At 49.4% G+C, this 27,112-nt stretch overlaps 1 protein-coding gene across 1 annotated transcript; it reads left to right on the forward strand.

Moving 5' to 3' along the window:
- Positions 1-78: 78 nt before the first annotated feature.
- Positions 79-26,923, forward strand: Sugp1 (SURP and G-patch domain containing 1). Its single transcript, XM_040742044.1, has 14 exons — positions 79-353; positions 5,760-5,931; positions 7,223-7,323; positions 9,965-10,189; positions 13,627-13,750; positions 14,066-14,166; positions 14,836-14,959; positions 20,026-20,390; positions 24,314-24,420; positions 24,783-24,960; positions 25,177-25,283; positions 26,156-26,301; positions 26,534-26,663; positions 26,766-26,923. Exons 1-14 carry the CDS (start codon positions 320-322, stop codon positions 26,790-26,792), a joined length of 1,941 nt encoding a protein of 646 aa, XP_040597978.1. The 5' UTR covers positions 79-319; the 3' UTR covers positions 26,793-26,923.
- Positions 26,924-27,112: the final 189 nt, after the last annotated feature.

Here is a 27,112-nt window from a genome sequence, read left to right on the forward strand (position 1 = left end):
GGAAGCGCCTCGGAGGGCGGGGCCTGGGTCTCCGCGGTTCTCGCGAGAACGGCTGCGCAAGGTCCTCTGGGATTTATAGTGTGTGTCGCCGCGCCTGAGCCTGCGGGAGAGTCTGAGGAGAGGGCGACGCCGCTGCACCGCCGCGACTGGGAGTGGCGCACCTCCGTGAGCTGATGCCCGCGTTCCTGTGGAGACGACGCTCGGTGGCCTAGCAGAGTTGGACACGGTTGACGGAGGAGGACTACATTTCCCACCAGACCAAGCGCACGACAACACCGTCTCCCTGCTCTCAGGTGGCGCCGGAGCATTGTGGGATTGGATGAGTCTCAAGATGGACAACCGGGATGTTGCAGGTAACAGCCCCCCGCCTTCCCTCCGGCGCCTGCCCGGGTCCTCGCGCCTGCACGGCCCCCTTCACCCTCCTTTCTGTCGCGGACCTGACGCGCGGACTCCCGGCCTCAGCCCCTCGGCCGCCTGCAGTAACGGCGTGTGCATCGCTCTCGCCTCCCGAGACCCCAGACTCCGCCGCCTCCCGCCCCCGCCCGGGGCCGAGCAGCTCCGCGTCGTCCCCGAAGCCTAGGCGCCGGGTGGGCCCCGCGCGCGCTGTCCCAAAGAGCTGCCCTCGGGCGGGGACTGCCTCGCTGCCCTTCGGGTCCCCTCTGGCGTGGGTCCTGCTTTGTGTGTGGGGAATCTGCGTTTCGGAGCTGCTCTAGGCCAGTCAGAGCTCGGCTTCCCACGGCTCCTGAACCGCACTTGGACGCGGGCTGAGGACGGGATGCATTCCTCCATTCACCATATGCTTCCATAATTCCTCTGTGCCAAGCACCCGGGAGCAAATTTTGCAAAGAAGTAGTTCTGCTGACATGAGATCTGGGTTGGGTGCTTGAATCTCAGGGAAGGCTCCGAGTTTTTTTTATTTGTGTGGGTGTGGGTTCCCGGACGCCAGAGAGAAATTCAGATCCCCTGGAACTGGAGTTACAGTAAGCCACCTGGATGCTTGTTGGCATCTCAGCTTGGGTCCCCTGCAAGAATATCAGTCACTCTTACCCTGTGAGCCATCTCCCCAACTCCGTGAAAGGCCTTACTCGAACACCAGACATTGGAAATGAGTAGATGCCGTCTATGGGAAGGCAAAGGAGCCCCCCCCCCCCCCCCAGAGGTTGGATAGGCCTTGGAATGGCCTGGAATTGTCCCTTTGGAGATTGTCATGAATGAAATGGAGATGCTTGGGGAAACCAGCTCTGATAGTGCCTGGGGAGTCAGTGTTGCTTTCAACATTTTTTTTTGTTTTGTTTTGTTTTTGGTTTTTCGAGACAGGGTTTCTCTGTATTGTTTTGGAGGCTATCGGTCCAGCCCAGCCTCGAACTCACAGAGATCCGCCTGCCTCTGCCTCCCGAGTGCTGGGATTAAAGGCATGCGCCACCACCGCCCGGCTGCTTTCAACATTTAAATTTAAGGACTGATGAGACATCTCAGTGCTTAAAGTGCTTGCTGTCCAAAGATGAGGACCAGGCTTCCCATCTCCAGCATGCATGTAAGATCCAGATACAGTGTAGTGTTCCTGTAACTACAGTACTGTGGGTTGGAGACAGGTGGTCCTGGGACTCATTGGCAGCTGTCTAGCTGAAACAGGGAGCTCTGCTGTCCCAGCAGGAGCAGTGGTGTACACCTTTAATCCCAACACTTGCAAAGAGGCACATGGATCTCTGAATTTAAGACCAGCCAGGGCCGTACAAACTGAGACTGTCTTTAAAAAACGAGAAAGGCCGGTTAGTAGCACACGTTTAGTTCCAACTCTCAGGAGGAAGAGGCAGGCAGTTTCTGTGAGTTCCGGGATAGTCAGCTACACAGAGAAACCCTGTCTCAAGAAACCAAAAGCAAAACAAAAAAAGAAGACACCTGATGTCACTCTCTGGCTTCCACATGCGTCTATGCACACACCACATGTGTTTAAGCATGGGTGATGGCACATGCCTTGATCTGCACTGGGGAGTGAGAGGTGAGGCTGACTTGTTTAAGTGGAAGCCAATCTGGTCTACATAGGAAGAAAACAGGATTGGTGAATGGCTCAGGAAGTGAGAGTGCTTGTTAGGTCGGATGGCGGCCCGCCATGAACCCCAGGCAGATCTCTCTGAGGCCAGCCTGGTCTACAGAGCTAATGGGAGGACAGCCAAGGCTACACAAACCATCTTGAAAAACTTAAAAAGTGCTTGTTCTTGCACAGGGCCTGCATCTGATTCCTGGCATCCATATATTGGTTCATAATCTTATACAACCCTCAGCAACTCAGGTGGTGCATATTCATACACAAAACCTAAAAAAGAAAAAAAAATTTGAGACAGGATTTCTCTGTGTAGTTCTAGCTGTCCCAGGTTGGTCTCAAATTAATTTTTTTCTTATTTATTTAGCCTTTTCCAGACAGGGTTTCTTTGTGTAACAGCCCTGGCTGTCCTGCAACTCTAACTCTGTAGCCCAGGCTGGCCTCGAACTCACAGATCAATCTGCATCTGCCTCCTGAGTGCTGGGATTGAAGGTGAGTATCACCACCCAGCAAAAAATAAATATAAAAAATTGATTAGGAAAAATTGAATTTTTCCTGAGAACCCTTGAGCTACAACAGGGGCTCTTCATATGACTGTGTCTGGCCTTAAACTCACAGAGATCTGTCTACCTCTGCCTCCCAAATGCTGGGATTTAAAGGCTGTGCTATCATGCCCAGCTACACACCTACTTTAACGAGGCAAAGTCTCACTAAGTCCACGCTTGTCTATAAAGCATGACCATCCTGCGCTAGCCTCCTGACTTTGGATGACTGCGTGTGGCACTGCCATCCTTGCTTGAACCCAGTGATCACTCTGTCTCCAAGGTCATATTAAAACTGAAAACAAAGCCGGGCATTGGTGGCGCACGCCTTTAATCCCAGCACTCGGGAGGCAGAAGCAGGAGGATCTCTGTGAGTTCCAGGCCAGCCTGGTCTACAGAGAGAGATCCAGGACAGCCTCCAAAACAATACAGAGAAACCCTGTCTCGAAAAACCAAAAAAAAAAAAAAAAAAAAACTGAAAACAAAAACGAGTTGACTGAGGCAACCCACACTTGTAATCAAAACACTTTTTTTTTTTTTTTTTTTTTTTTGGGTTTTTGAGACAGGGTTTCTCTGTGGCTTTGGAAGCTGTCTTGGAACTCACTCTGTAGACCAGGCTGGCCTCGAACTCACAGAGATCTGCCTGCCTCTGCCTCCCGAGTGCTGGGATTAAAGGCATGCGCCACCATCGCCCGGCTTCAAAACACTTTTAAAGCAGTGTTTCTCAACCTTCCTGATGCTTCGACACATTAGTACAGTTCTTCATGTTGATGGTCTAGACAGTGGTTCTCAACCTCCCTAATTCTGTGACACTTAAATACAGTTTTTATGCTGTGCTGACCCCCACCGTAAAGTTATTTTGTTGCTACTTCATAACTGTAATTTTGCTACTGTTATGCATCATGATCATGATGTAAAATCTGATATGTGACTCCTGTGAAAGGGTTCTTCTACCCCCAAAAGTGTCACAACCCACAGGTTGGAACCACTGCTTTGTGGCGCAGATAGGAGTTCAATATTATTCTTCGCTATACAGTGAGTTTCATATAAATCTGGGCTATATGAGATCTAAATAAATGAATGCAAATGAGAAGACCTATGGAAGGCTGAGGAGATGAGCACTGGATAAAGTGCTTACTATGCAAGCATGAGAACCTGAGCTTGATTCCTAGAACTCATGAGAAGCTGGGTGCCTTAGAACACTTCTGTAGTCCTATTACTACAGGAGACAGGAGGCAAAGCCAGGATGCTCCCTGGAAGCCTGCAGGTACCTAACCTGGAATGCCCAGCTATGAGCAACATGAGCCTATGTCTCAAGGTGGAAGACAGAAACCAGCATCCCACGTTGTCCTCTGACCATGTGGTGGAGCTGTGAAACACTTGTGCTCACACTTACATGCTTGTGCACCTTACAAAAGTTTCACTGGATCTTGTTACTTGTTTACTTAATACTATATCATGAATTCCTAAAGCCCTAAAAGTAAAATCCACAACCCTTGTCACACATAGCCTCTGCCCAATCCTGAGTGGATCCTCTGGCCCAGCTGGATGGTGTTTGGTCTTCAGATGTGCATCTTCCCGACTCTGGTTTTGGCATCTGCTCCTTCTCTTCCTGAGACCCACTTACATGGCTCTTCTGATCCTGGTTCCCAACTAGTTCTCTTCCAGCTGAACTGTGTCTCCTCTAGTGGTTATTTTTAGACTACCTTACCAGTGTAGATAGATAGCCACTGTTCTATATCTCTTTGTGTTTCTAGCTTAGTTCTTAACATAATTTGAAGTTTCTCTCAAATGGCTCAGCGGATAAAGTTCTCCGCTGCCAACCATGGTAGCCTGAGTTTGCTTCCTGGACCTACGTGGTAGAAGGAAAGAACTGGATCATGGCAGAGGGAATCTCAGCCAGTGAACCAGTTGCCAGATTTGAGCCAGTTTCCCTGAGGAAGGACCTAAGAGTTTTACTGTTGGTCTTTCTTCCACCCTTTTTACAGCATTTTACTAGGTAAACTGTACCCTGGGGAAAAGGGAACAATCAAACCTTCCAAGGTCTGTTGGATTACCTGGGTTCTATTAGTTCAGAATTGACAGTGATCCTCCGAGATCCCAGAAAACACTGTGGTCCTCCAGCTAAAGTAGGGATTTATGGAGGAGGTCAGGTGATAATAGAGTTTTGGCTGAAGTCTGACTCACAGTAGGTCCAGTGGGTCCCTGAACTCATCCTGTGGTTATTTCCCTAGTCCTAGAATGTATAATTGGGACAGATAAACTTAGAAATTGACAGAATTCCCAGTTGGTTCCTGAAATACTGGATGTTGTCCTCTGCCCGTTCTTTCCATATTATCTGCACCCTTCACACTAAAAGATAAAATATAGTTTATTACTTATCATAGCACTGTGGGTGAGGATAGCTATGCCTCTGTGCAAGTGTCAAAATTATAGGACAACTTTTTTCCTTGAGATAAGGTCTCAAATGCACCAGGCTGGTCTAAAAATTGTGTATAAGAGGATGAACTTGAGCTTCTCTGTTTCATTGTGTGTTTTGTGTGGATACCTGGGTGTAAACTATGTATGTGCTTACAGTGTCCACAGAGGTTAAGAGATGGTGTCAGGGACCCTGGAACTGGAGTTACAAATGTTTATGAGCCTCCTTATGGGTACTTGGTCCCCTGGAAGAACAGCCAGTGCTCTTAACTGCTGAACCATCTTTCCAGCCCCAATTGTGAACTTCTGTTCTTGCCTTAACCTCCTGAGAGCTGAGATTGTAGGCGTGCACTAGCATGCCTTGTTTTTACACTTGTAGGAATGGAACCCAAGCATTCATGGTAAGCACACAGTCCACAAACTGAACTATGTTCCCAGCCTTGCAGCAGGATCTTACTACTGTGTAGATGAGTCTGACCTTTCTTAGCCTGCTACCAACATGGCGGCTAACTTTTCATGCTAAGTGTCTCTTGCCTTCTCAGTCAAAGGTGAGTCCACCTGGACAGGTCCTCATCACTTCTGTTTAGAGCCTAGCACAATGTTACATATGTGGTAGATATTCTTGAAAGCATTTGTTGAAGAAAGAAATAAATGACCATTTGAGTCCTCTGAGCATCTGTAGCTTTCTGGTCCATCATTGCCATTAGGCGTGTTGATGGAGCAAAGGTGTTTTCTGATCTCCAACTTTTCTTCCCCAGGAAAGGCTAATCGGTGGTTTGGGATGGCACAGCCCAAGTCTGGAAAGATGAATATGAATATCCTCCACCAGGAAGAGCTCATCGCTCAGAAGAAACGGGAGATTGAGGCCAGAATGGAACAGAAGGCCAGGCAGAGTCATGCCTCCAGTCCGCAGCCCCCTCATCCTGGGGAGTAAGTAGATTCTGAGGCTTAGGGAAGCATAGTCTCAGTGTGCCAGGACACAGGATGGCGTGACGGTACAAGTGGATGCTGTGCAGAGTCTCTGGTGTGGTGCTGCATACTTCATCACCCAGAGCTTGGGAGTGAAAGGCAGGAGCATACCCAATTGGATTCATTCATGGCTTTATGTTAAGGAGCAAGCCAACACAACACAATGCATGGCGGATCCCTTCAGGTCTCCCCAGGCATTGCTGTGGGTGTTTTCTGTGAGTGTGTGCATATGTGGGCGACATGGATTAATTCCAGGTATGGCAACACTTGTACAAATCCCAGTGCTTAGAAGAATGAAGCAAGAGATCTTTGCAAGGTTATGGCCAGACTGGGCTATGTAGTGAGTTCTAGGACAGCCCAGAGTAGTAAGACACAGCTTTAAGAGACAAACAGCCTGGCAGTGGTGGCGCACGCCTTTAATCCCAGCACTCCAGAAGCAGAGGCTGGCAGATATATGTGAGTTCGAAGCCAGCCTGGTTTACAGAGTGAGTGCCAGGACAGCTAGGGTTACACAGAGAAACCCTGTCTCCAAAACAGAGAGAGGAAGAAGAGGACAGAGGAGAGAAAACAAGCTGTCAGGTTTAGTGGCACATACCTGCAATCCTGATACTTGGAGGTATAGTCAGGAAGATGGGAAGTTAAAGGCCAGCCTTGACTACATAAGACCCTGCACCAAAAGCAAGCAAATTAAAACAATAAAGCTGGGTGTGATGACAGTGCACACCTTTACTCCTAGCACTTAAGAGGTGGAGGCAAGTGGTTCTCTGAATTGGAGGCCAGCTGGGTCTATAGAGGGAGTTCTAGGACAGCCAGGGCTAGAACCTGTCTCAAAAAAACTTAACCTAGTAAAGTCACAAGATGCACATCCGCACACACATACATTTTGCTTTAGACATAGCTATAATACATGATGAACAATAGGCCAGGTCATACTTATCCAGTAGGATGTGTGCTCTCCAGGAAAAGAGCATGAGCCATATTGATGGAGGCCACTAGGACCATAGGGCTGGAACTCAAGCAGAGGTAGCCCAAGAATATGCATTCACCAAGGCAGAAGTGCTGCCAGCCTGCTACATGTATGCCTGCTCCCTGCATGTAACCATTGTCCCCTAACATCCTAAGGGGCTGCAGTCTGGCTCTCTCAACAGAAGAACACAAGATGGGTGTGAAGCCAGGAATGTTAGTGCATTAGCCCTGTCCTTGGCTCTCTGACGTCTTCTATAGCTCATTCTCACCCATGCTTTGGTTCTAGAATTGCCAGTGCACATAACTCCTGTATCTCCAACAAGTTTGCCAATGATGGTAGCTTCTTGCAGCAATTTCTGAAGTTGCAGAAGGCACAGACAAACACAGGTGAGTTCAGCCAAACCTCCCATCCCAGCCTTTGTCCCCTAGGTTCCCTGGAACATTGTGGGTGACAGCTCTCACCATTAAGTGCTGTTCTCCTGTGGGATGACAGAGAGGCTGTCACCAGAAGGTTCAGGTCCTGCATGTCCCATAATGGGCCCAGAGGGTTCCCAGTGGGGTGTGGGTGGGTTGTACTCCAGCACCAAGCTGGCTTAAGATGGCTAAGTTGTGTCAGAAGATGACACATTTAGGTCTGCTATGGATGGTGCAGGACAGGGAGGCATCTTGAAAGTGACAAAGTTACCTAATCAGGTGTTTGCAGGAGTTTATTGAGTGCCATCTCTAGCCGGTGCTTTCTGCACTTGGCACCATACAGGCCGCTGCCCTGCCCTTTCCCTTCCTTCATATAGCCTGTGGACAAAGATTCTTCTTTTTCTTTCTTTCTTTCTTTTTTTTTTTTTTTTTTTGTTTGTTTGTTTTGTTTTTTTATGAGACAGGGTTTCTCTGTATTGTTCTGGAGGCTATCTATCGGTCCAGCCCGCTCTCAAACTCACAGAGATCCGCCTGCCTCTGCCTCCAACGCCCGGCTTTTTTGGCTTTTTTTTTTGGGGGGGGGGGTTTTCGAGACAGGGTTTCTCTGTGTTTTGGAGGCTGTCCTGGAACTCGCTCTGCAGACCAGGCTGGCCTCGAACTCACAGAGATCCGCCTGCCTCTGCCTCCCGAGTGCTGGGATTAAAGGCGTGCGCCACCAACGCCCGGCTCTTTTTTGGCTTTTTTGAGACAGGGTTTCTCTGTGTTGTTTTGGAGGTTGTCTTGGAACTCACTCTGTAGACCAGGCTGGTCTCAAATTCACAGAGTTGCTGGCCTCTGCCTCCCGAGTGCTGGGATTAAAGGCGTGCGCCACCAACGCCTGTCTCAGAAGATTCTTGTCAACCCTGCTGCCACCTGTCTCTTGAAAGCTGACAGAACATGTATCTTTGTATTTGAATCCATAGGCTTGGTATCCCATTATTTTTACTTCTGATCTTTTTGTTTGTTTGTTTTGAGACAAGATTTCTCTGTGTAGCCCTGACTGTCCTGGAACTGTCCTGGTCCTGTAGACCAGGCTGGCCTTGAACTCAGACCTCTGCCTGCCTCTGCTTCCCGAGTGCTGGCTGGGATTAAAGAGATGAGCCCACCACTGCCCTGCCTGCCCTCTGATCCTTTTTTTTTTTTTAATTGCTGTTAGGAGCACAGGCTGCCCTTGCAGAAGACCCAGGTTCATTTCCCAGCACCACCATGTGGCCCTCAACCACTTGGGTCCCAGGGGCTTCAACACACTCCCTCTTGGGAGTCATAGGCATGCACGTGGCACATAGGTATACATGCAGGCAAAACCCTGAAACATACAGAGATCTAAAATAAATACATAACAAAAAAAGGCAGGGTCTCATTATGTAGCCTGGCTAGCTGGGCCCCCTTCCCTCCTGTATCTCCTAGGAACCCACTGCTGACAGGATGTGCCTGACAGTCGTAGTCACCCTGTCCTCAGCAGTGTGGCACTGTTTTTGTTTGGTGAGAGGGTGTTATCATCGAGACAGGATTTCTCTGTAACAGCCCTTCCTGGCTGTTCTGTAACTTACTCTGGCCTTGAACTCAGAGACCTGCCTCCTGAATACTAGGATTAAAGTTGTGTGCCACCACTGCCTGGCAAGAGGGGGTTCTCTTAGACCCAGAGGATACCTGCAGATTCAGGCTCAGTTCAACTTCTGAAGCACCACATAGCCAGGAGCCCCTGTTTTACACTTAGAAACTGAGGCTTGGACATTAAGGCTAGAGTGCGGAGCCTCTAGTGCTGTGGTGCACCTCCCAGTTGTGCTAAAGCACTGCTCCCCAGGCAACTTGGTTTCCTGCCTTGTCAAGGGCTTAATTGTACCCAGGGGATGGTGATGATAATGATGATGATTGTGGTGGTGGTGGTGATTAATTTTTGCAGTGCTAGGGATCAAACCCAGGTTCTCATTTCATGCTTAGCAAGCGCTCTACCACACAGAAGAGCTCTGTTCTAGGTTTTCAAGACAAGACCTAGTTGCCCAGACTGGCCTTGAACTCCACAGTCTCAAAAGTAGCTGAATTACAGAATTACAGGTCTTTAACCCCAGGCCCTGTCCACATGTGGGGTCTTAAGAAAGGGGCCATGGGTACCACAGCATATCTTCCAGCTTGCCCCAGTGGGTGGAAATCCAGGCACAGGGAAGCCACACAGCCCCGTTGGAGGTCACTGTTACTGAAGGAGACTTTAAAGCAGCCTTTGTCTGAGGAGAACACACTGTTGAAGTCCTTTACCCTCAGGACTAGTGTAGGGAACCTGTGACCTGGAATGTGGAGGCTGGTGTCCCACCTAGGAGCTGCCTGCCTTCCATTCTGGGTGTGGTGTACAAAGGCACATTCAGCAAGAGCTGCCACCTGCCAGACGCTGGCATGTCCTCTTGCAGGTAGGACCCTGAAAGTCATTTCTCCTGTGCCTCAGTCTACTTTCCCTGGCCTAGAGGTGGCACTTTAGAGGTTTAGGTCATCTGCACAACCATGGTGTTCATACTCTCTGGGTGTGTCCACAGCACTGCCTTCTGCAGATCTTCAGTGTGTGTTTTCTCTTGTCCATCCCCAGATCCACCCCCCAGTGCCCCTCCTAGCATGCCGACACCCAGCACCTTGAAGAAACCCCTCCTACTCAGCAAGCGCACAGGCCTGGGACTGGGCAGCCCTCTGGGCCCTGTGAAGAACTACTCACATGCCAAGCAGCTGCCTGTTGCACACCGCCCAAGCGTCTTCCAGTCCCCTGATGATGATGATGACGAGGAGGAGGACTATGAGCAGTGGCTGGAGATCAAAGGTAAGTTGTGGGATGACCATGGCTCCTTCTACCCACCATCTTGGCAGGTATGGCCAGGGTTGGCACAAGGTGCTGTGGTTGGGTCAGCAGCCCACAGATGTCCAAATAAGGCTGTGGATTTTGAGCAGAGTGGGCCACCCTGGAAAATCTTGGAACAGCCCTACCAAGGACGCTAGTCACATTCTGGAATAATGGCTGCTGTCACAGCCCATCATAGAAGGCTTCCTGAACAGGACCTCATGTCAACTGAGGTGGGAGCTTCTGTGGCTGCATCCATGTTTTGGGCCAGAGGTTCAGAATGTAAATATTGGAGGATGCGCTCCCACATGGGGAAAGTGGTCTCTAGTCTCAGGCTGACAGTAGCCATTCTCTTGTTGTGACTCAGCTTCATATCATTCAGAACGAGGCTCAGTGACAGCAGGACCATGTGAAGAACTGACTGCACACACACCCTGTGACCCTGACACAGATCAAACTGATCATTTAGCTATGCCGTGTCAGCCTGTTCTGAATGAGGGTCACCAGAGTAGGTTGGAGGCACACCTTGTGTTCTGTCCTTGCTCTACCAATGCTCTATAAGGGGCCCAGATCATCTCAAGGCCTTGGCAACTGTTTTGGTTATCAGTTGATATGGCCCTACACTTGCTTCTATGCACAGTGGTCGTGTGGGATTCTTACTGTGCATGTGGGAGGAAGGTGAAGCTGGAGCAGAATCCAGCACAGAACGCCCCTGGACTCATGGGCCCCAGCCTAGGTCATATGTGCCCTTATCCTCTCTGCCTCGCTCCCGTGCTTCCTGGCGACCAAGCAACAAGGAATATAAGATTAGCTATGGACTCAGCGTCTGCCCTAATGGCCAAACGCCAGCCAACAGTGAGCCATTTCCCTTGTGACATCATAAAAGGACATGGTTCATACAATGACTAGCAGACTCAGCCTCAGGATCAGGCCAGGGAGAAATACAAAAGCAACCTTCACCTGCCTCAAACAGGGAGCTAACCCACCTGTAAAGGGATATTCTTTAGACTGGGGTGTGGCTCATAGTACTTTGTCTAGCATGTACAGATTCCCTGGGTTTCATTCCAAATTAAGCAGGCCATGGTGATGCTTATCTGTCATCCCAGCACTCAGAAGGTTGAAGCAGGAGGATCAGGAATTTAAAGCTAGCCTTAAACTAGTCTAAGGACAGCCTGTAATACATGTCTCAAAACAAAAAACAGCTGAGCAGTGGTGGTGCACGCCTTTAATCTCAGCACTCGGGAGGCAGAGGCAGACAGATCTCTGAGTTTGTGGCCAGCCTGGTCTACAGTGAGTTCCAGGACAGCCAAGATGATACAGAGAAACCCTAAGGGGTGGGGGGCCGACACACACATAAACTTAGTATTGTATCTCTGAAATGATGATTGAATTGAAAAGGTGGGTGTCCTGGTACCCAGAAGGCAGGCTGCCAGTACATTCTGCCACCAACACAAGCTTAGGCGTGGCTGGTTGTGTGTGGGTGCAAGAGATTACCAGATCATAGGGAGTTCATCAGAAACTCCTGGGATCATGTCCAGAGTGCTTGGGAGCCAGCTTCAAGACAATGAACTGAAGTCCACACAGTGTTCAGTTAGAGCATGTGGTAACTTTTAAAGGAGATGTGTTGGAGCTGGGAAGATAGCTCAGTCAGGAAAGTGCATGGTGTCCTTGTGGCTCCTAAGCACGGGGACCTGAGTTTGGTCGAAAATCCCACACTGAAGAAGAAAATGCTAGATGTGGTGACACATGCTATAATCCCAGTCCTGGTGATGTGGATACAGGTAGGGCTCTCTGCAGCCTGGTTAGTGTACTTGGCAAGTTCCAGGAGAAACCCTGAATTGGAAATTAAAATAAAAAAAAAAAAAAAACAGGTGGGGCTCTGGCTTAGCAGTTACAAGCACTTGCTGCTTTTTTGGAGGACCCCAGTTTGGTTCCTAGTACTCACATAGTGGCTCACAACCATTTGTAATAGCTGTGTACATGGCACACAGACATACATGTTGACAAAACACTCAAAAACATAAAGCTGGGCCATGGTGACACAGGACTTTAATTCCAGCAGGCAGATCTCTTAAGTTCAAGGCCAGCCTGGTTTGCAGATCTTTCTAGGACAGTCAGGGCTACACAGAAGAAACACTGTCTCAAAAAACAAAATCCCAAAACATTAAGTAAATCTTTTAAAAAGGCAAAAGAAAGAAGATGGACAGTTCTGAGGTTATGCTTTGGCCTCATCTTCACACACACAGTGCACGTCTACCTGCTCACATCTGCACCTGCATACACACACAAAACAATTCATCATCTTCTATGATGATGAAAAGGAGCAGTTGGGGGGGGGCTGGAGAGACCACTCAGCAGTCAAGAGCTCTTCCAGAGGACCTGGGTTCAATTCCCAGCTCCCACATGGCAACTCATATAACTGTCTGTAACTCCAGTTCCAGGGCATCTGGCACCCTCAACACAGACATACAGGTAGGAAAGCACCAATGTTCATAAACTAAAAATCTTTGGGAAAAAAAGATAAAAGGAACAGCTCTGCATGGTAGCACACACCTTTAATCCCAGCAGTCTGGAGACTGGGTCGTGGTGACACAGGACTTTAATCCCAGCACTTGGGAGGCCTGGCCTACAGATCTTTCTAGGACAGCTAGGGCTACACAGAGAAACCCTGTATCAAAAAACAAAAACAAAACAGTCCTGCAGGTGGGGGGGGGGGCAAGAATGCAAAGGAAAAAATACTTTTTTACTCTGAAAACTGTCAAAAGCATTGTAGGGCTGGGGGGGCTAGAGAGATGGCTTAGAGGTTATGCAGAGGACCTGGATTCAAATCCCAGCACCCACATGGCAGTTTAAAACTGTCTGTAACTCTGGTTCCAGGGGACCTGACACCTTCACACCAGTGCACATAAAGTTAAATACATTATTTTTTTTAAAAATTGTGGGACCGTAGAAATTACAATGGTTAGAGCACTAGCTGCTCTTACAGAGGCTCTGGGTTCAATTCCCAGGACATACATGGTGTTTCACAACTGTAATGCCAGTTCCAAGGGATCTAACCCTTTTCTTGCCTCCATTGATACTGCACACAAGTAATGAATACACTTATATGCATGCAGGTAAAATACTCATACATAAATGCTTAAAAATACTTAAAAAATTTTACACACACACAGACTAGAGAATGTATACATTTCCCAGGGGCCTCTTTTAGCCTAGAAATTTTTCACTACAGAGGCCCTGACAGCCTGTCCCCACCAGCTTGTCTGACTGAAGACCAAGCATCCTCCAGAGCTGGTGCATGGCTGTCTGGCAGCCTCCTGCATCTCCTGCTCTTTTCCTCTGTCGTTGCGGTCTATAGAGTATACCTAGTGACTGTTGGGTATGTGAGTTGGAGCCCCGTACTGACAGCCTCCTTAAAGTTTCACCCCCAGAGGGAGCCGAGACTCGGAGAGTGATAGAGAAGCTGGCTCGTTTTGTGGCGGAAGGAGGCCCCGAGCTAGAGAAAGTAGCTATGGAGGACTACAAGGATAACCCTGCCTTCACGTGAGTACCAATGGAGCAGTGCCGTGCTGCTCACACGTTTGCTGCGGTCTTACATACAAGTGTGGAAACCTGTTTCAAGCTCAGGTTGGAACCCAGGGCTTCTTGTGTGCTAAGCAAGGGCTCTACTACTGAGCCACACCCCAGCTCCAAAGGAGATGATTGCTGTTACTTGGGAGGGACTCCAGGATCTCACTCTGCTACTGAGCCACACCCAGCCTTGGACACGTTCTAAATGCCCTGCTGAGGGTTAGCATTGGAGCCTCAGCTTCGCACACCACTGAGACTCATCTCGGATGTTCCAAATCCCCTTTCCAGATTTCTACATGATAAGAATAGCAGGGAATTCCTGTACTACAGAAAGAAGGTAGCTGAGATCAGGAAGGAAGCCCAAAAGCCACAGGCAGCTGCCCTGAAAGGTAAGTGGCTGAAGAGGACAAGGAGCACTTTGGAATGTGGCAGTCAAAGCCTGTGCCCTCATGGGCAGTGGGAGTTGCTCTTGGGATGCATCAGCACACCTGTAGGTCCCCAGGGCCTAACTGGATTCTGAGTACCAGGATTGGCTCTAGGATGTGGGACTTTAGCATGTCAGGGGCCTCCTGGGGGCTGGGAGTCTGTCCAGATGCTCACTAGAACATGAGAATGGGCAAAGGAAGCATTCCATAGTCATTCTGACAAATTCTGGTTAGCTCTAGCTCCATTTGTGCCCAAGGCTGGTGTGGTGCCTGAAGCCAAGTAGGTGCCCTGGGGACAAACAGCAGGAGATGGATGGGATGGGTTTCAGGGTCAGGGCTCTGGTGGACAGCAGGAGTCTGATGTGTGGAACATGTTTGAATCACTGCAGACTTCTGCTTATCCTCCCCAGGAAAGGAGGGTGAGCCCCCCTTTCTGTACTTTCTGGGTGGGGTGGGATTGTATAGTTGTGATATTTTTCTGATTTTGGTCCATATAATAATCTGATTCCCATTTGCCTGTCTCTCTTTGCACTGTTCCTAAGACAAGCCCCGCTCGCTCCCGAGGGGCTCTTTAGCAGGAATTAGGCTGTTGGGTGTGGTGAGTTGAGCTCAGTACTGACAGCCTGCTTAAAGTTTCACCCCCAGAGGACGAAGAGGCCAAGAACCTTGCAGAAAAGTTGGCCAGGTTCATAGCAGACGGGGGTCCTGAGGTGGAGACCATCGCCCTCCAGAACAACCGTGAGAATCAGGCCTTCAGGTAAGGCTCTGCATGCACGTGTGGACAGTAGACAGGAAGGAAGGGTTTGTTTTGGCCCCTGTCTCCAAGGCTGTTCTCCATTGTGTCTAGGCAGGCAGCCTGGAGCCTACAATGTGTTGGCAGAGGGTCCTGGTGTATCCACTGGCCAGGAAACAGAAAGCACTTGGATCAGGGGCCAAACTTTGGCCCTCAGAGGGTCTCTGGTGAACACTTCCTGAAGGCTCCTTCCAGAGTATCCCACTTAGAGGGACCAGGTGTTCAGTGGATATTTCAAATTCAGCTCATCAGAAAGGCTCCCTTTGGCTATGGTCCATGCAGTTAAAGGTCTAGAACACCATCTTCAGGGTTACTTTTTTTTTTTCTTTGTTTTTTATTTTGAGACAGGGTCTTATTTATTAAAGCCTTGGCTGTCCTGGAACTCACTCTGTAGACCAGGATGACCTGAAACTCAAGAGATCCCCCTGCCTCTGCCTTCTGAGTGCTGAGATCAAAGTCGTGCACCACCACACCAGGTTAGCCTGGAAGCTTCTGACTCCAGAGTTCCTGGTCTGAGCAGGCACACTGGTCTCTCTCTCCATGTGTTTTACAATCTAGAGTTTTCCTTGCTTCCTGTGACAGATGGCAGTTGCTGCCCAGGGGGAGGCTGGCTTGTGGCTTACAAAGGGTGATACTGGGTGTCGTCTTTGGATGCTTTTCATGATGAGGGCGCAGTAGGGAACTCAAGGTGTGGGGAGTGGGAAACCATCCTGTACTCTGGTCCCAAAGAAGTCTGGACCTGCCCATGAGCTGATGCATAACCGTGAGGTTTAGACTCAGTGTGACGTCTGGTCTGTCGTCTAGAGGGCAGTATGCTGTGGGTCTGAAAGGAGCCAGTAGAGTCTAACTGCATCAAGGACTACCCTGGAACTCCCGCTTCTCCTCCCTCATTCTATTGTGTCTGCTGTGACAGGTGTATGCCACCACACACAGCCTAAATCTGTTGCTCATCTGGGTGAGGACTCATTGACTTTCATGTTCTATTTTCTATGGAGGTCTGTCTGGCACACAACAACTGGGCAGTGATGGGACTTTATTCTGAGCCCTTGCTTCTCAGGAGGTCAAGGTCTAGCCCCACCCAGCTTTTCACTGAGATACAGTTGGCTCATGTGGCCCTTGGCCTCCTGCCCAGCCCTTTGTCTGCTTGAAGGGTCTTGCAGTAGATGGATGCCTAGCCTCAGGATAGCTGTCACTGAGCCAAGAGCAGCTACCTGGGATGTGGGGTGGCTGACAAGACTGCTCCCACATTCATCCCTGTGATTTGCCAGACTGGGGAAAGAATGGAGCTTTTGTTGTCTGGCATCCACAAGGCACGTGAGTTCTTCCCATGAAATAGACAGTTCAGTCTTGCTGTCTTTGCTTTGTTTCTAGCTGCCATGGAAAAGCAGCTGAGGGGAAAAGGGTTATTTTGGCTGTCTGTTCCAGATTAGTCTTTTATGGGGTGAGGCTGTTGTGCCCAAGTTGCAAAGTTCCCAGAGACCACCAGGAAGACCCACCAAACTGCAAAAGCAAGGTTTAATGATTGTTCATCAAACCATGACAGGGTCCCCATCTAGCAAGCTGATGCAGTAGCCTCCAGAGGGAGTCAAGTTCCCTGTCTACTGCTAGGTTTTATAGACAAAAGTTACAGGATTACATCAGTAGGTACAGATTGGTTTTTGATTGGTTGACATTTGGGAACACTTAGGACCATTTCTCAAAGTCATGTTTTGGCATGAAATACCTGTGTACCAATTATTTTCATTGGTCAGTGCTGAGAGGGAACATTCTGTGGTTTCTGTGGCATTGTCTTGTTACTTGCAGGTGGCCTGTTGTACATAGACACCAATAGTTTTCAGAACTATATCCTAGAGACTACAGGGGAGGTTTTGGTACCCCCTGGAGTTTCTTTTGTGTCTAAACAGTTCCCAGGAACCAATTATCTAGGAAGCTGGGGGGTGGGTCTGGAGTTTCCTTGTGTCAGAGGCCTGCATGTCTCTTCTGTAGCCTGTCATGGCTGCTAAAGCAGGGGCTGAGTGAGGGTCTGGTCCCTTTATTTCTAAATTATTAGAAGTGAAGCCTTTGAGTTTACTCCTTTCATCCCTCCTCTTCTTATAGATAACCCAATCCTGGGTTGCTAGTGGACAATTTTTATTGTTATCTTGTCCCCTATGTAAGGGAATTTTCTTTTTGACTTAGCATCTCGACCAGGGAAAAGGGGAGACATAATTCTTTTCTGTGCTACTTGCTGCTGACTTTGGGGTGTTGTAGTCAGGGGCCCACATAGGCTGAAATGCTAGTCAAAAGCAAAGAGGGAATTTAGGCAGTGGAGTATTTATCAGAAGCATCTTGTTGTCAGACTCTTGAAGAAACAGGGAGTGTTCACATCGGCTGGACTGGTTTCCATCCATGGCAAATCTAAAGCTCACATTCTTTTTTTTCTTTTTTTTTTTTTTTTTTTTTTTTTTTACGAGACAGGGTTTCTCTGTATTGTTTTGGAGGCTGTCGGTCCAGCCCAGCCTCGAACTCAGAGATCCACCTGCCTCTGCCTCCCGAGTGCTGGGATTAAAGGCGTGCGCCACCACCGCCCAGCTACTAGAGCTCGCAGTCTTTAGAAGCAGGCTGTAGTCAACAACTGATGCTCGGATGCCAGAAGTGGAAACCAGAAGTGGAAATCTGTTTGAGACATGTTTAAATTGGGAACAGAAGTTAAAACTTACATACTTAATCAGAACTCTTAGGCCTGTAGTTTTAGTGATCAGGAAGGGCAAGAGTCCCAAGACCAAGGGAGAAAATCCCATCCTTAGGAACAGATAGGTGGGATAACAAAAGCTGTACTTATTTGGAGTTCTTTTGACCTGTGAGAAGTGGATCCAAGCTTTATGACTTTTGATCATCTGAAGCCTATATGGACTTTATTATATAAAAGGACTTAAAAGTTTTAGACACATTAGCATTATCAATCTGTACCAAAATGTACATTGTAGAAAAAGCAGAGATCAGGTATCTGTAAAGCAGCAGGAGTCCTAGTAAAAACTACAGGTTTGGGGCTGGAGAGATGGCTCAGAGGTTAAGAGCACTGGCTACTCTTCCAGAGGTCCTGAGTTCAATTTCCAGCACCCACATGGTGGCTCATAACCATCCATAATGAGATCTGGTTCCCTCTTCTGGCAGAACACTGTATGCATAATAAATAAAATAAACATTAAAAAAAACCTACAGGTTTGAGTAGGAAGCTTGTACACTTTTCTTCTGTCCAATGAGCCAGGCATAGATTGGACAGAGGTGCCTGATGAAGAGCCCTTTAAGTTCATATTTAGATGACAACCAAAATAAATCTAAAATCCTTGAGCTTGTGACTGAACAACAGGTAGTCACTGTTTTACCAGCTTATCAGAACTTTATTAAATGAGCTATTAAGCTGGCTACAGTCTAACCATTAATACTATCAGGGATCTGAGAAGGAAAATTTTTACATAGTTTCTGAATCTATTAAAAATGACAGGGTCGCCGGGCGGTGGTGGCGCACGCCTTTAATCCCAGCACTCGGGAGGCAGAGGCAGGCGGATTTCTGTGAGTTCGAGGCCAGCCTGGTCTACAAAGTGAGTTCCAGGACAGCATCCAAAGCCACAGAGAAACCCTGTCTCGAAAAACCAAAAAAAAAAAAAGAAAAGAAAAGAAAAGACAGGGTCCAGTCTATATACAGTCAGCCATGACCAAGTCTCCATTAGAAATATCAAAGAATAGCATCAATCTTCCCCAGGTCTACAAGGTGATAATGGTTTTAAGGACATAAAAGATATTTTATGTTTGTACTCTATAAGTTACCCCCTTCCCTCAGTCTAGACAGAGGGACAATCTAGTCTCATCCAACAAACTCTACTGCCCGACATAATTCATTTACCTTTTTGCCTTTTATTTTGGTCACTGACAGTTTCCTTCTTTCTCTGGCTCTGTTATACATGGCTTGTTTGCAGAATGTCATGCCAGTCAGTGTTCTTAACCCCTGAGCCGTCTCCCCAGCCCCCTTGTCTCTTTTAGTAGTGGCCTTTACTTGGTCATACTTATACTATGACCCAGGAATACAATGGAGACACCACCATGTCCTGGTGTTCCTGTTCTGCCCTCCCCAGATGACAGGTGTTAGCAGAATTCTTCCTGCTGTCTTGTAGGCTCATGTGGACACACAGACTGAGTCTGTGGACTTTGTGGGAGGTTATTGCTCATGCAAAAAGAAGCCTCAGTATCTGGCCCGTGCTGTTATTTCCTGTGTCCTTTGGTGCACCATGGTGACAATGTTCAAATGCAGCACATCATTGAAGGCATTCTCAGTCTCTTACAGCTGAACTCTGCCCTCAGGGTGGCTGTTCATAAGCTGTGTGCAAATTCTACACCATGCAGGTCAGACTGAGCATCTGAGCAGAGTTAGATAGCAGCAGGCCACAGATCTCTTTTGTGGTACAGCTCTGCTGGGACCAACCTCCAGGTTCATCGGTGGAGGTCTGGATCTTCAATCCAAGACCTAGCCCCCTGTTCTGTGTGTATGCACAGCTGAGTCTTTCTTGGAATTTGCCACATAAAACTAGGAACGCTGGGCCAAGGCACATCATTCTGACCCGTCAGAAGGAGCAGGCAGTGGAGAAGAGCTGAGTCTTTTGTCTCCGTCCTTCTGTACTCCCATCTGGCTAAGGACAAAGGGGATGAGTGCTTCTGCCCCCACACCACTTACCTTTGAGGTGAGGCTGGAGCCCAGTACCTGTGTCTTGCACTGTCAGTCCACGGGGGTGTAGTGGAGATATAGCTGGATTTGAAGGAGGAGCACCCAAGGTCTTCCAGCAGCTCAGAATTTTCTGAGGGTACCTATCACATCCCAGCAGAAGCCTTTATGACTAAAGGGGGCGTAATACAGGTCTGCAGTATACTGCCTCTGGCTGAGGCCTGACTGGACAGTGACTCCAGCAACCCTGAGTGCATACAGCCTGATCTGTTCTAATCCCAGTAAGCAGGGCAGGGTCTCAAGCCACTGTGTTGTCCCCTGCTTTCCTTTGCAGTTTTCTCTATGATCCCAACAGCCAAGGCTACAAATACTACCGTCAAAAGCTGGAGGAGTTTCGGAAAGCCAAGGCAGGCTCCACAGTCTCCCTCCCTGCTCCTGCTCCCAACCCCAGCCTGCGGCGCAAGTCTGCCCCCGAAGCCCTGTCAGGGGCTGTGCCCCCCGTCACTGCCTGCCCCACCCCAGTGGCCCCAGCACCTGCCTCCAACCCCACTCCATCCATCCCCGGGAAGCCCACCACTACAGCCACTGTGGTGAAGAGGAAGCGCAAGAGTCGGTGGGGGCCTGAGGAGGACAAAGTGGAGCTGCCGCCTGCTGAGCTAGCGCAGAGGGACACAGATGCCGCGCCCTCACCTCTGTCAGGTGGGCCACCACCTTGTCTTGTTGGGCCTAGAGGGCGTTTAAGAGCATGGGACACGATTTCACTCCCTCCTGTGGTTGGATATTCTGGATTATTTGTGTGTAGACACCATGCAACCAGAATTAGCCCTGAGTCTCCAGTGGGTTTTGGGTCCAGCACCCACACAATCATCAAAGCCTGTGACTATTGGTGCTTCTTCTGTACAGAGTCAAGGTGGCATAGAGCCCTGTTATCCCAGTAGTCAGAAAGCTACATTAGAGAAATTACAGGTTCCAGGACAGCCCTGTCTCTAAACATATATATATATACACATACATACATACATACATACATACATACATACATACATACATACATACATGTCCATTCTGGTACATCTGAAACAGTCTCATTGTGGGTTTTGGTTTTGGGGGCTGTGTTTTCATACAGTCTCTTGTAACAGGATAACCAGAACCCTGATCCTCTGCCTCCTAGATGCTGAGATAATGTATTCTGCCATGTTTGGCTAAGTGTAGTAAATAGTACCTTACTCCAGGGGGTGTGTATGGTGGGCGAGGAAATAGGATTAAGGGTTATAAAGGGCTGGGTGTGGTAGCACATAGTTTAATCCCACCATTCAGAAAGCAAAGGTAGGTAAATTTCTGAGTTTGAGGCCAGTTTGGTTTACATTGTGAGATCCAGGCCAGCAACATTTACATAGTGAAGATGTCTCCCCAACAACAACAACAAAAATTTTGTAGAGGACTTAACTTAATAATGATACATAATGTGTGTTTTTTTGATGCTGAGTATTAAACCTAGGGCCTTCAACATGCTGAGCTTCTCAGAGCTGCAGCCCAGCTCTCTGAGCTGAGGTGAAAGGCGTGGCGCATCATGGCTAGTTCCCGTTCTCTTTGCTTCTACATTTGCGTGTCTTTGTTTTGCGTGTTTGGGTGTCTGCATGTATGTCTGTGCGCTACATGCATGTCGTATCCACAGACCAGAAAAGGGTATTAGGAGCCACCATGGTGTGCTGGGAATCAAAGCAGATTCCTGGAAGAACAATCAGCTCTCTTAACTGCAGGATCTCATATCACCAAAACTAGTCTCAAATTTTTATTGTGTGACCAAGGCTGACTGAGCCTCTGATCCTCCTGCCTCCACCTCCCAGTGCTGGTGATGTGATGTGGTTGACACTGTGACTGCAGTGGGTTTCTGTCTGTGAGACTGTCTTTTGCAGATGGCAAGCTTGGCATCTCTCTGAAGTTTGGACACTGACCCCTCCCCCCTTCTGGAACTCAGTCTGTAGACCAGGCTAGCCTCAAACTCATAAGGATCTGTCTGCCTCAGCATGTCTCTTGACCTCTTTTTACTTAAGCAAGTCTTGTCCAGAGCTCTAGTACCGTACCAGGGTTCTTAGTTACTGTGTCCTGGGTATATCTGTTCCTACTTTATCTGATTTGCTGTCAGCCTCTACTCAAGGTCACACAGATGATACTATTTTCTGTCCTAGGCTTTGAAATACATGGCTTATGTTTTAGCCATAGAAAGTTCAGGAAATGCAAGGTGAGAAGCTACAATAGCTACCATTGTGGTTCCAACAATCACCCCTGATCTCTCGTCCTCGCAGCAGTTTGAGACAGCCAACATGACTCTCACTTCCTGCCACAAACCCATGTGGTGTGGGGTGCTCTTCTCTCTGGGTTGACAGTCCTGAGGAATTCCTGCCATCTGGCTTTCCTGCCTACCACCATTCCCTCCCCCAGTTGCTCACATTGGCAAGAGGATGATCCCTGTCTTCACTAGGGTTTCCATTGCTGTGATAAAGCACCATGACCAAAAGTAACTTGAGGAGGAAAGAACTGACTTGGCTTATGCTTCCACAGCACTGTAATCATAGAAGAAAGTCAGGACAGGAACTCAGTCACACAGGACAAGCACCTCCAATCAGGAGCTGATGCAGAGGCCATTGAGGGGTTGAGGGGTGCTGCTTACTGGTATGCTCCTTATGGCTTTCTTTTTCTTTTCTCTCTTTTTTTTTTTGTTGTCGTTCGAAACAGGGTTTCTCTGTATTGTTTTGGAGGCTGTCCTGAAACTCGCTCTCAGACCAGGCTGGCCTCGATCTCACAGAGATCCATCTGCCTCTGCCTCCCAAGTGCTGAGATTAAAGGCGTGCACCACCAACGCCCAGTTACAGCCTGTTCTTTTTTGTTTGTTTTTTTGTTTTTTGTTTTATTTTGGTTTTACGAGACAGGGTTTCTCTGTATTGTTTTGGAGGCTGTCGGTCCAGCCCGGCCTCGAACTCACAGAGATCCGCCTGCCTCTGCCTCCCGAGTGCTGGGATTAAAGGCATGCACCACCACTGCCCGGCTACAGCCTGCTCTAAATGGAGGCATTTTCTGAGTTGATGTTTCCTCCCCTCGGATAACCATTGCCAGCCACCACAGCCCACAGGAAAGGTTGCTTTTCTGGTTCCTGTGGGTGGGCATCCTGTCTAGATCGGAGGGCCAGAATCTAGTCCAGGACCTTCAGTTCCTTGGTCCAGGGGAGAAACTCCTGAGTGCCAGGATAGTTAGTGCCAAGCGAGGAGCTCTATTAGAAACAGCCTGCTACTCAAGGCTGAGTGCTTCTTCTGGCCACAGAGAACCCAGAGCCCTGAAGATGAAAGCACCTGAGCTGTGGTCCAGAATAGCAACACAGGCTCCAAACCATAGGCTAAAGTTCACATCCCAGTGGTATTGTATTGTCTCTGTCATCGCCGGAGTGGCCAGAGGAGGAGGTCTCTTCTCTTCATCCTCATGGGTACCCCGCAGTCTTGCGTGCTCCTACAAGCTCTCAAGCGCAGAAAGACCAAGGGTGCACTAGAAGCTATGTATAGATTGTGGCAGGGAGCGTGCACACGTAAATGTTTGCCCATTGCTAAGGGTGAAACCCAGAGTTTCATCTGTGTTGGCCAAACTCAGACTCACAGAGATTCACCTGCATCTACCTGGGATTAAAGGCTTGTGCCATTATAATGTGGTGCTGTTGCGGGAATTCTTTCAGCCCATAGTCTTTGAGGTCCTGGCCCCTTTGGGCCATGGCTCAGAGGCTACATGTGGGCTGGTAGCAGGCCCTGGGCTAAGGGCAGAAGACTTAGTGGTTCTCCACCTTGCTTTTTCATTTGTGAGTAATTCCCCAGTAAATACCTGACTTCCCTTTACTTTGAGCTCTTGAGCCCTAAATACATCCTCATTTGACACCCATAGCCTCTGAACCCCGCCCTGAAGGGGCCGGTACCCCAAAGACTTGACTGAAATTGCCACACCTTGGTGGCTCTTGTAGACTGTGCCCTTTCCATCTTCCTGGAGGGATCTGCATGTATGTGCAAGCCTGTAAGGACCTGGTTTCCCTTCCCAGGAGTGTTTTGGTGCCTTCTGTCAACTATATGGTCTGTCACAGCACTTCACCGTGGATCCATGCAGTTCCAGCCAAATTAAAGATAATGTTAAATTAAATGTCAGTAGCTTTGAGGATAGCTGGCTGTCTTCCCAGAAGAGCCCAACCCAGTGGACATGCACAGAGCTCAGCTCAGCTCAGCTCAGCTCCTTCCTGTTGCCTTCCCAGGCCCCTGCCCTGTCAACCATTAGTAGTGTGGTACTGAGTGAGGACTCGGCCAGGTTTCTATCCTGGGATGTGGGAGCCTCTTTGATCCCTGGTGTCAACATTTGTGTCTAAGGGACTGAAACCTTCCTGGATGAAACGTCTCCTGAAGAGGTGAACAATTAGTATACATGACAACCTCCACCACAGTGGGGCCTCTCCAAGCCAGCATCTAGGACAGGGAGGGCCTGTTCTGTTGTGAACCCTGCCTGGGGTTTCGTGGGGGAGTTGACACCAGGTACCTGAAACCCTGGCACAAGATTGCCACTTTCTCACTGTCCTGTTGTCTGTTTTCTGCCTCTAGTTCAGGATCTCAAGGGGCTTGGTTACGAGAAGGGGAAGCCTGTGGGCCTGGTGGGTGTCACAGAACTGTCTGATGCACAGAAGAAGCAGCTGAAGGAGCAGCAAGAGGTAAGGCCACGGGGGGGATTCACTCTGCCCCTCCCGCAAGGGCCACTATGGTGTCCCTGTGTGAGTGCTGCATGAGGACTCCCGACAGGCAGGTCTCCAGAAGCAGCCTTGGGGCGGCGCCCAGGACCTGTGGACTGGGTCTTAGAGAGAGGTCTCCTTGTGCTGCTCCCTGTCCCAGCTCCCTGCAGTGTCTAGGTCAGGTGGGTCACAGGCCCAGGCCCAGCCCTGCCTTGCCATAGGCCTGCAGCCTGACGGCTGTGCCCACTCTGCACGCTGGGAGGCAGGTGCTGCAGCTCTTGCCCTGCCCTGCTTTCTTGAGCAGGAAGACGCCCTCACCAAGTCCCTGCCTGTCTTATCCACAGATGCAGCAGATGTATGACATGATTATGCAGCACAAGCGTGCCATGCAGGACATGCAGCTGCTGTGGGAGAAGGCGCTGCAGCAACACCAGCATGGCTATGACAGCGATGAGGAGGTGGACAGCGAGCTGGGCACCTGGGAGCACCAGCTGCGGCGAATGGAGATGGACAAGACACGGGGTGTGCGGGGCTTGGGGGATGGTACAACCTGGCCGTGGCACATGGCCCAGAGACGTCACCTCTGCCTCTGTTGCCTTAGTGTGTGGGGAGGGGAGGGGGAGCCTCCATGAGCAATCACTGCATTGTGTGGAACACTGGCAGGGTCGCAAGTCAAGGAAGGGCAACATTGGTGCCACCCCACGCCATCCCTCACCGTTTGCCTTTCCCTCTTTGCAGAGTGGGCCGAGCAGCTAACACAGATGGGTCGGGGCAAGCACTTCATTGGTGACTTCTTGCCCCCTGATGAGCTAGAGAAGTTCATGGAGACCTTCAAGGCCCTGAAGGTGAGCGCCCGGGGTCAGACCTAGGGAAGCTGATGGGAAGACACCCAGCTTTCCCGTGCCACGGCAGGTGCTAACAGGTAGAAAATGAAAGACAGTGCAGCATTTCCCAGCCACAAGAAATCATACCTCCAGAGGACCTCCAAAGCAGAGGGGCTTTTCTTTCTTTCTTTTTTATTTTCAAGACAGGGGCTTACCAGTGGTGGTGGAGCATGTCTTTATTTAATCCCAGCACTCGGGAGGCAGAGGCACGTAAATGTGTGAGTTCGAGGCCGGCCTGGTCTAAAGAGAATTCTATGACAGCCAAGGCTACACAGAGAAATTCTGTCTCAGGAGGAAAAAAAAAAAAGACAGGCTCTTGCCGTGCAGTCTTGACTCTCTGTGTAATCCAGGCTGACCTTGATCCTTGGTCATCCTACCTCTGCCATTCAAGTGCTGGGAGGCACCGCCTTCCGTACTGCTCCTGCTGTGGTGGTCTCAAGAAGCGGTGGGCTGCTGTGACATGGACTGGGTTCTCTTTGTATCCCATAGCCATGCTGTTTAGTATTCTGTGTGATAGGTTGTCCCCAAGCTGGGTATTGGAACAAATTGTTTTTAGAACATGAGCTATTCTTCGTCAATAAACATCCCAATGGGGCTGTGTCCGTTGTCACCTTGCCCTTTTCACTTGACTGCCAGGAAGCTCAGCGCTTGGAGAGAACAGAAGCCCTTAATGTGTTTGAGTGGAGTCTGCCACTGATGGGAGTGGGGCACATGGGTGGTCCCATTCTGGAGTGGAGCTAAGAGCAGGTGGGGCGACATTGGAACCAGAGCTGGGACCCAGCTGTAGACAGCTGCCGTCCCCATGGCTGGCAACTTCCTCTCTTCTGTTGCAGGAGGGCCGAGAGCCAGACTACTCTGAGTACAAGGAATTCAAGCTGACAGTGGAGAACATCGGCTACCAGATGCTCATGAAGATGGGCTGGAAGGAGGGCGAGGGGCTGGGCACCGAGGGCCAGGGCATCAAGAACCCAGTGAACAAGTGAGTGCGCCAGGGGCCTTGCAGGGAGCTCACAGATGGACCAGGCCTTAAGGTTCCAGAAACTGTGAGAACGGTCCATGTGTGAAGCCTTGCTCCCCACACTACTGTGTGACCTCAGGGCTGGCTGACCTGAGTCTGGGTGGATCTAGGACCCCTCCCAGGGCTGCTGTACCCTGTCGTCCTTTCCTTCTGTCCCATCTGGGCCCTACTTATGGCAGCCGACTTTCCCCAGGGGTGCCACCACAGTAGATGGAGCTGGCTTTGGCATTGATCGGCCGGCTGAACTCTCCAAGGAGGACGATGAGTACGAAGCCTTCCGCAAGAGGATGATGCTGGCCTACCGCTTCAGGCCCAACCCTCTGGTGTGTGCCTTCCTGACTCCCTGCTGCTGGGGGGAGGTGACAGCAGAGGACCTGCAGTCTCCCACTAACAGTATCACTTTTCATTTTTCTGGCCTCCCACAGAACAACCCCAGACGGCCCTACTACTGAATATTCTGGAAACACAAAGTCTACTTTCGATTAGCCATCCTGGACTGTGGAATGTTGTGGCATACATCTCTGCCTATGCTGTTGTCACAAGTGTTGTGCTGTGTATTAAAGTCCCAATGCTCTCCTGCCCAGCATTTTGTTCCGTGAAGTTGCTAAGACCCCTTTTGTCCTTCTGGTCACAGTGTGGATCATCATTGAGTCCCAACAACTGAAGTCCAGCCAGTTAGTGAGGACTTTACCCCAGGCACAGAAGGAAAAGGGGCCTCCAAACACTTTGTGATATGTGCATAGGCCTTTGTGTCCTGGGCATAGCTTGGGGT

The sequence above is a fragment of the Mesocricetus auratus genome, unplaced genomic scaffold (assembly GCF_017639785.1).
Source record: "Mesocricetus auratus isolate SY011 unplaced genomic scaffold, BCM_Maur_2.0 Super-Scaffold_6731, whole genome shotgun sequence".
Classification (NCBI taxonomy): Eukaryota; Metazoa; Chordata; class Mammalia; order Rodentia; family Cricetidae; genus Mesocricetus; species Mesocricetus auratus.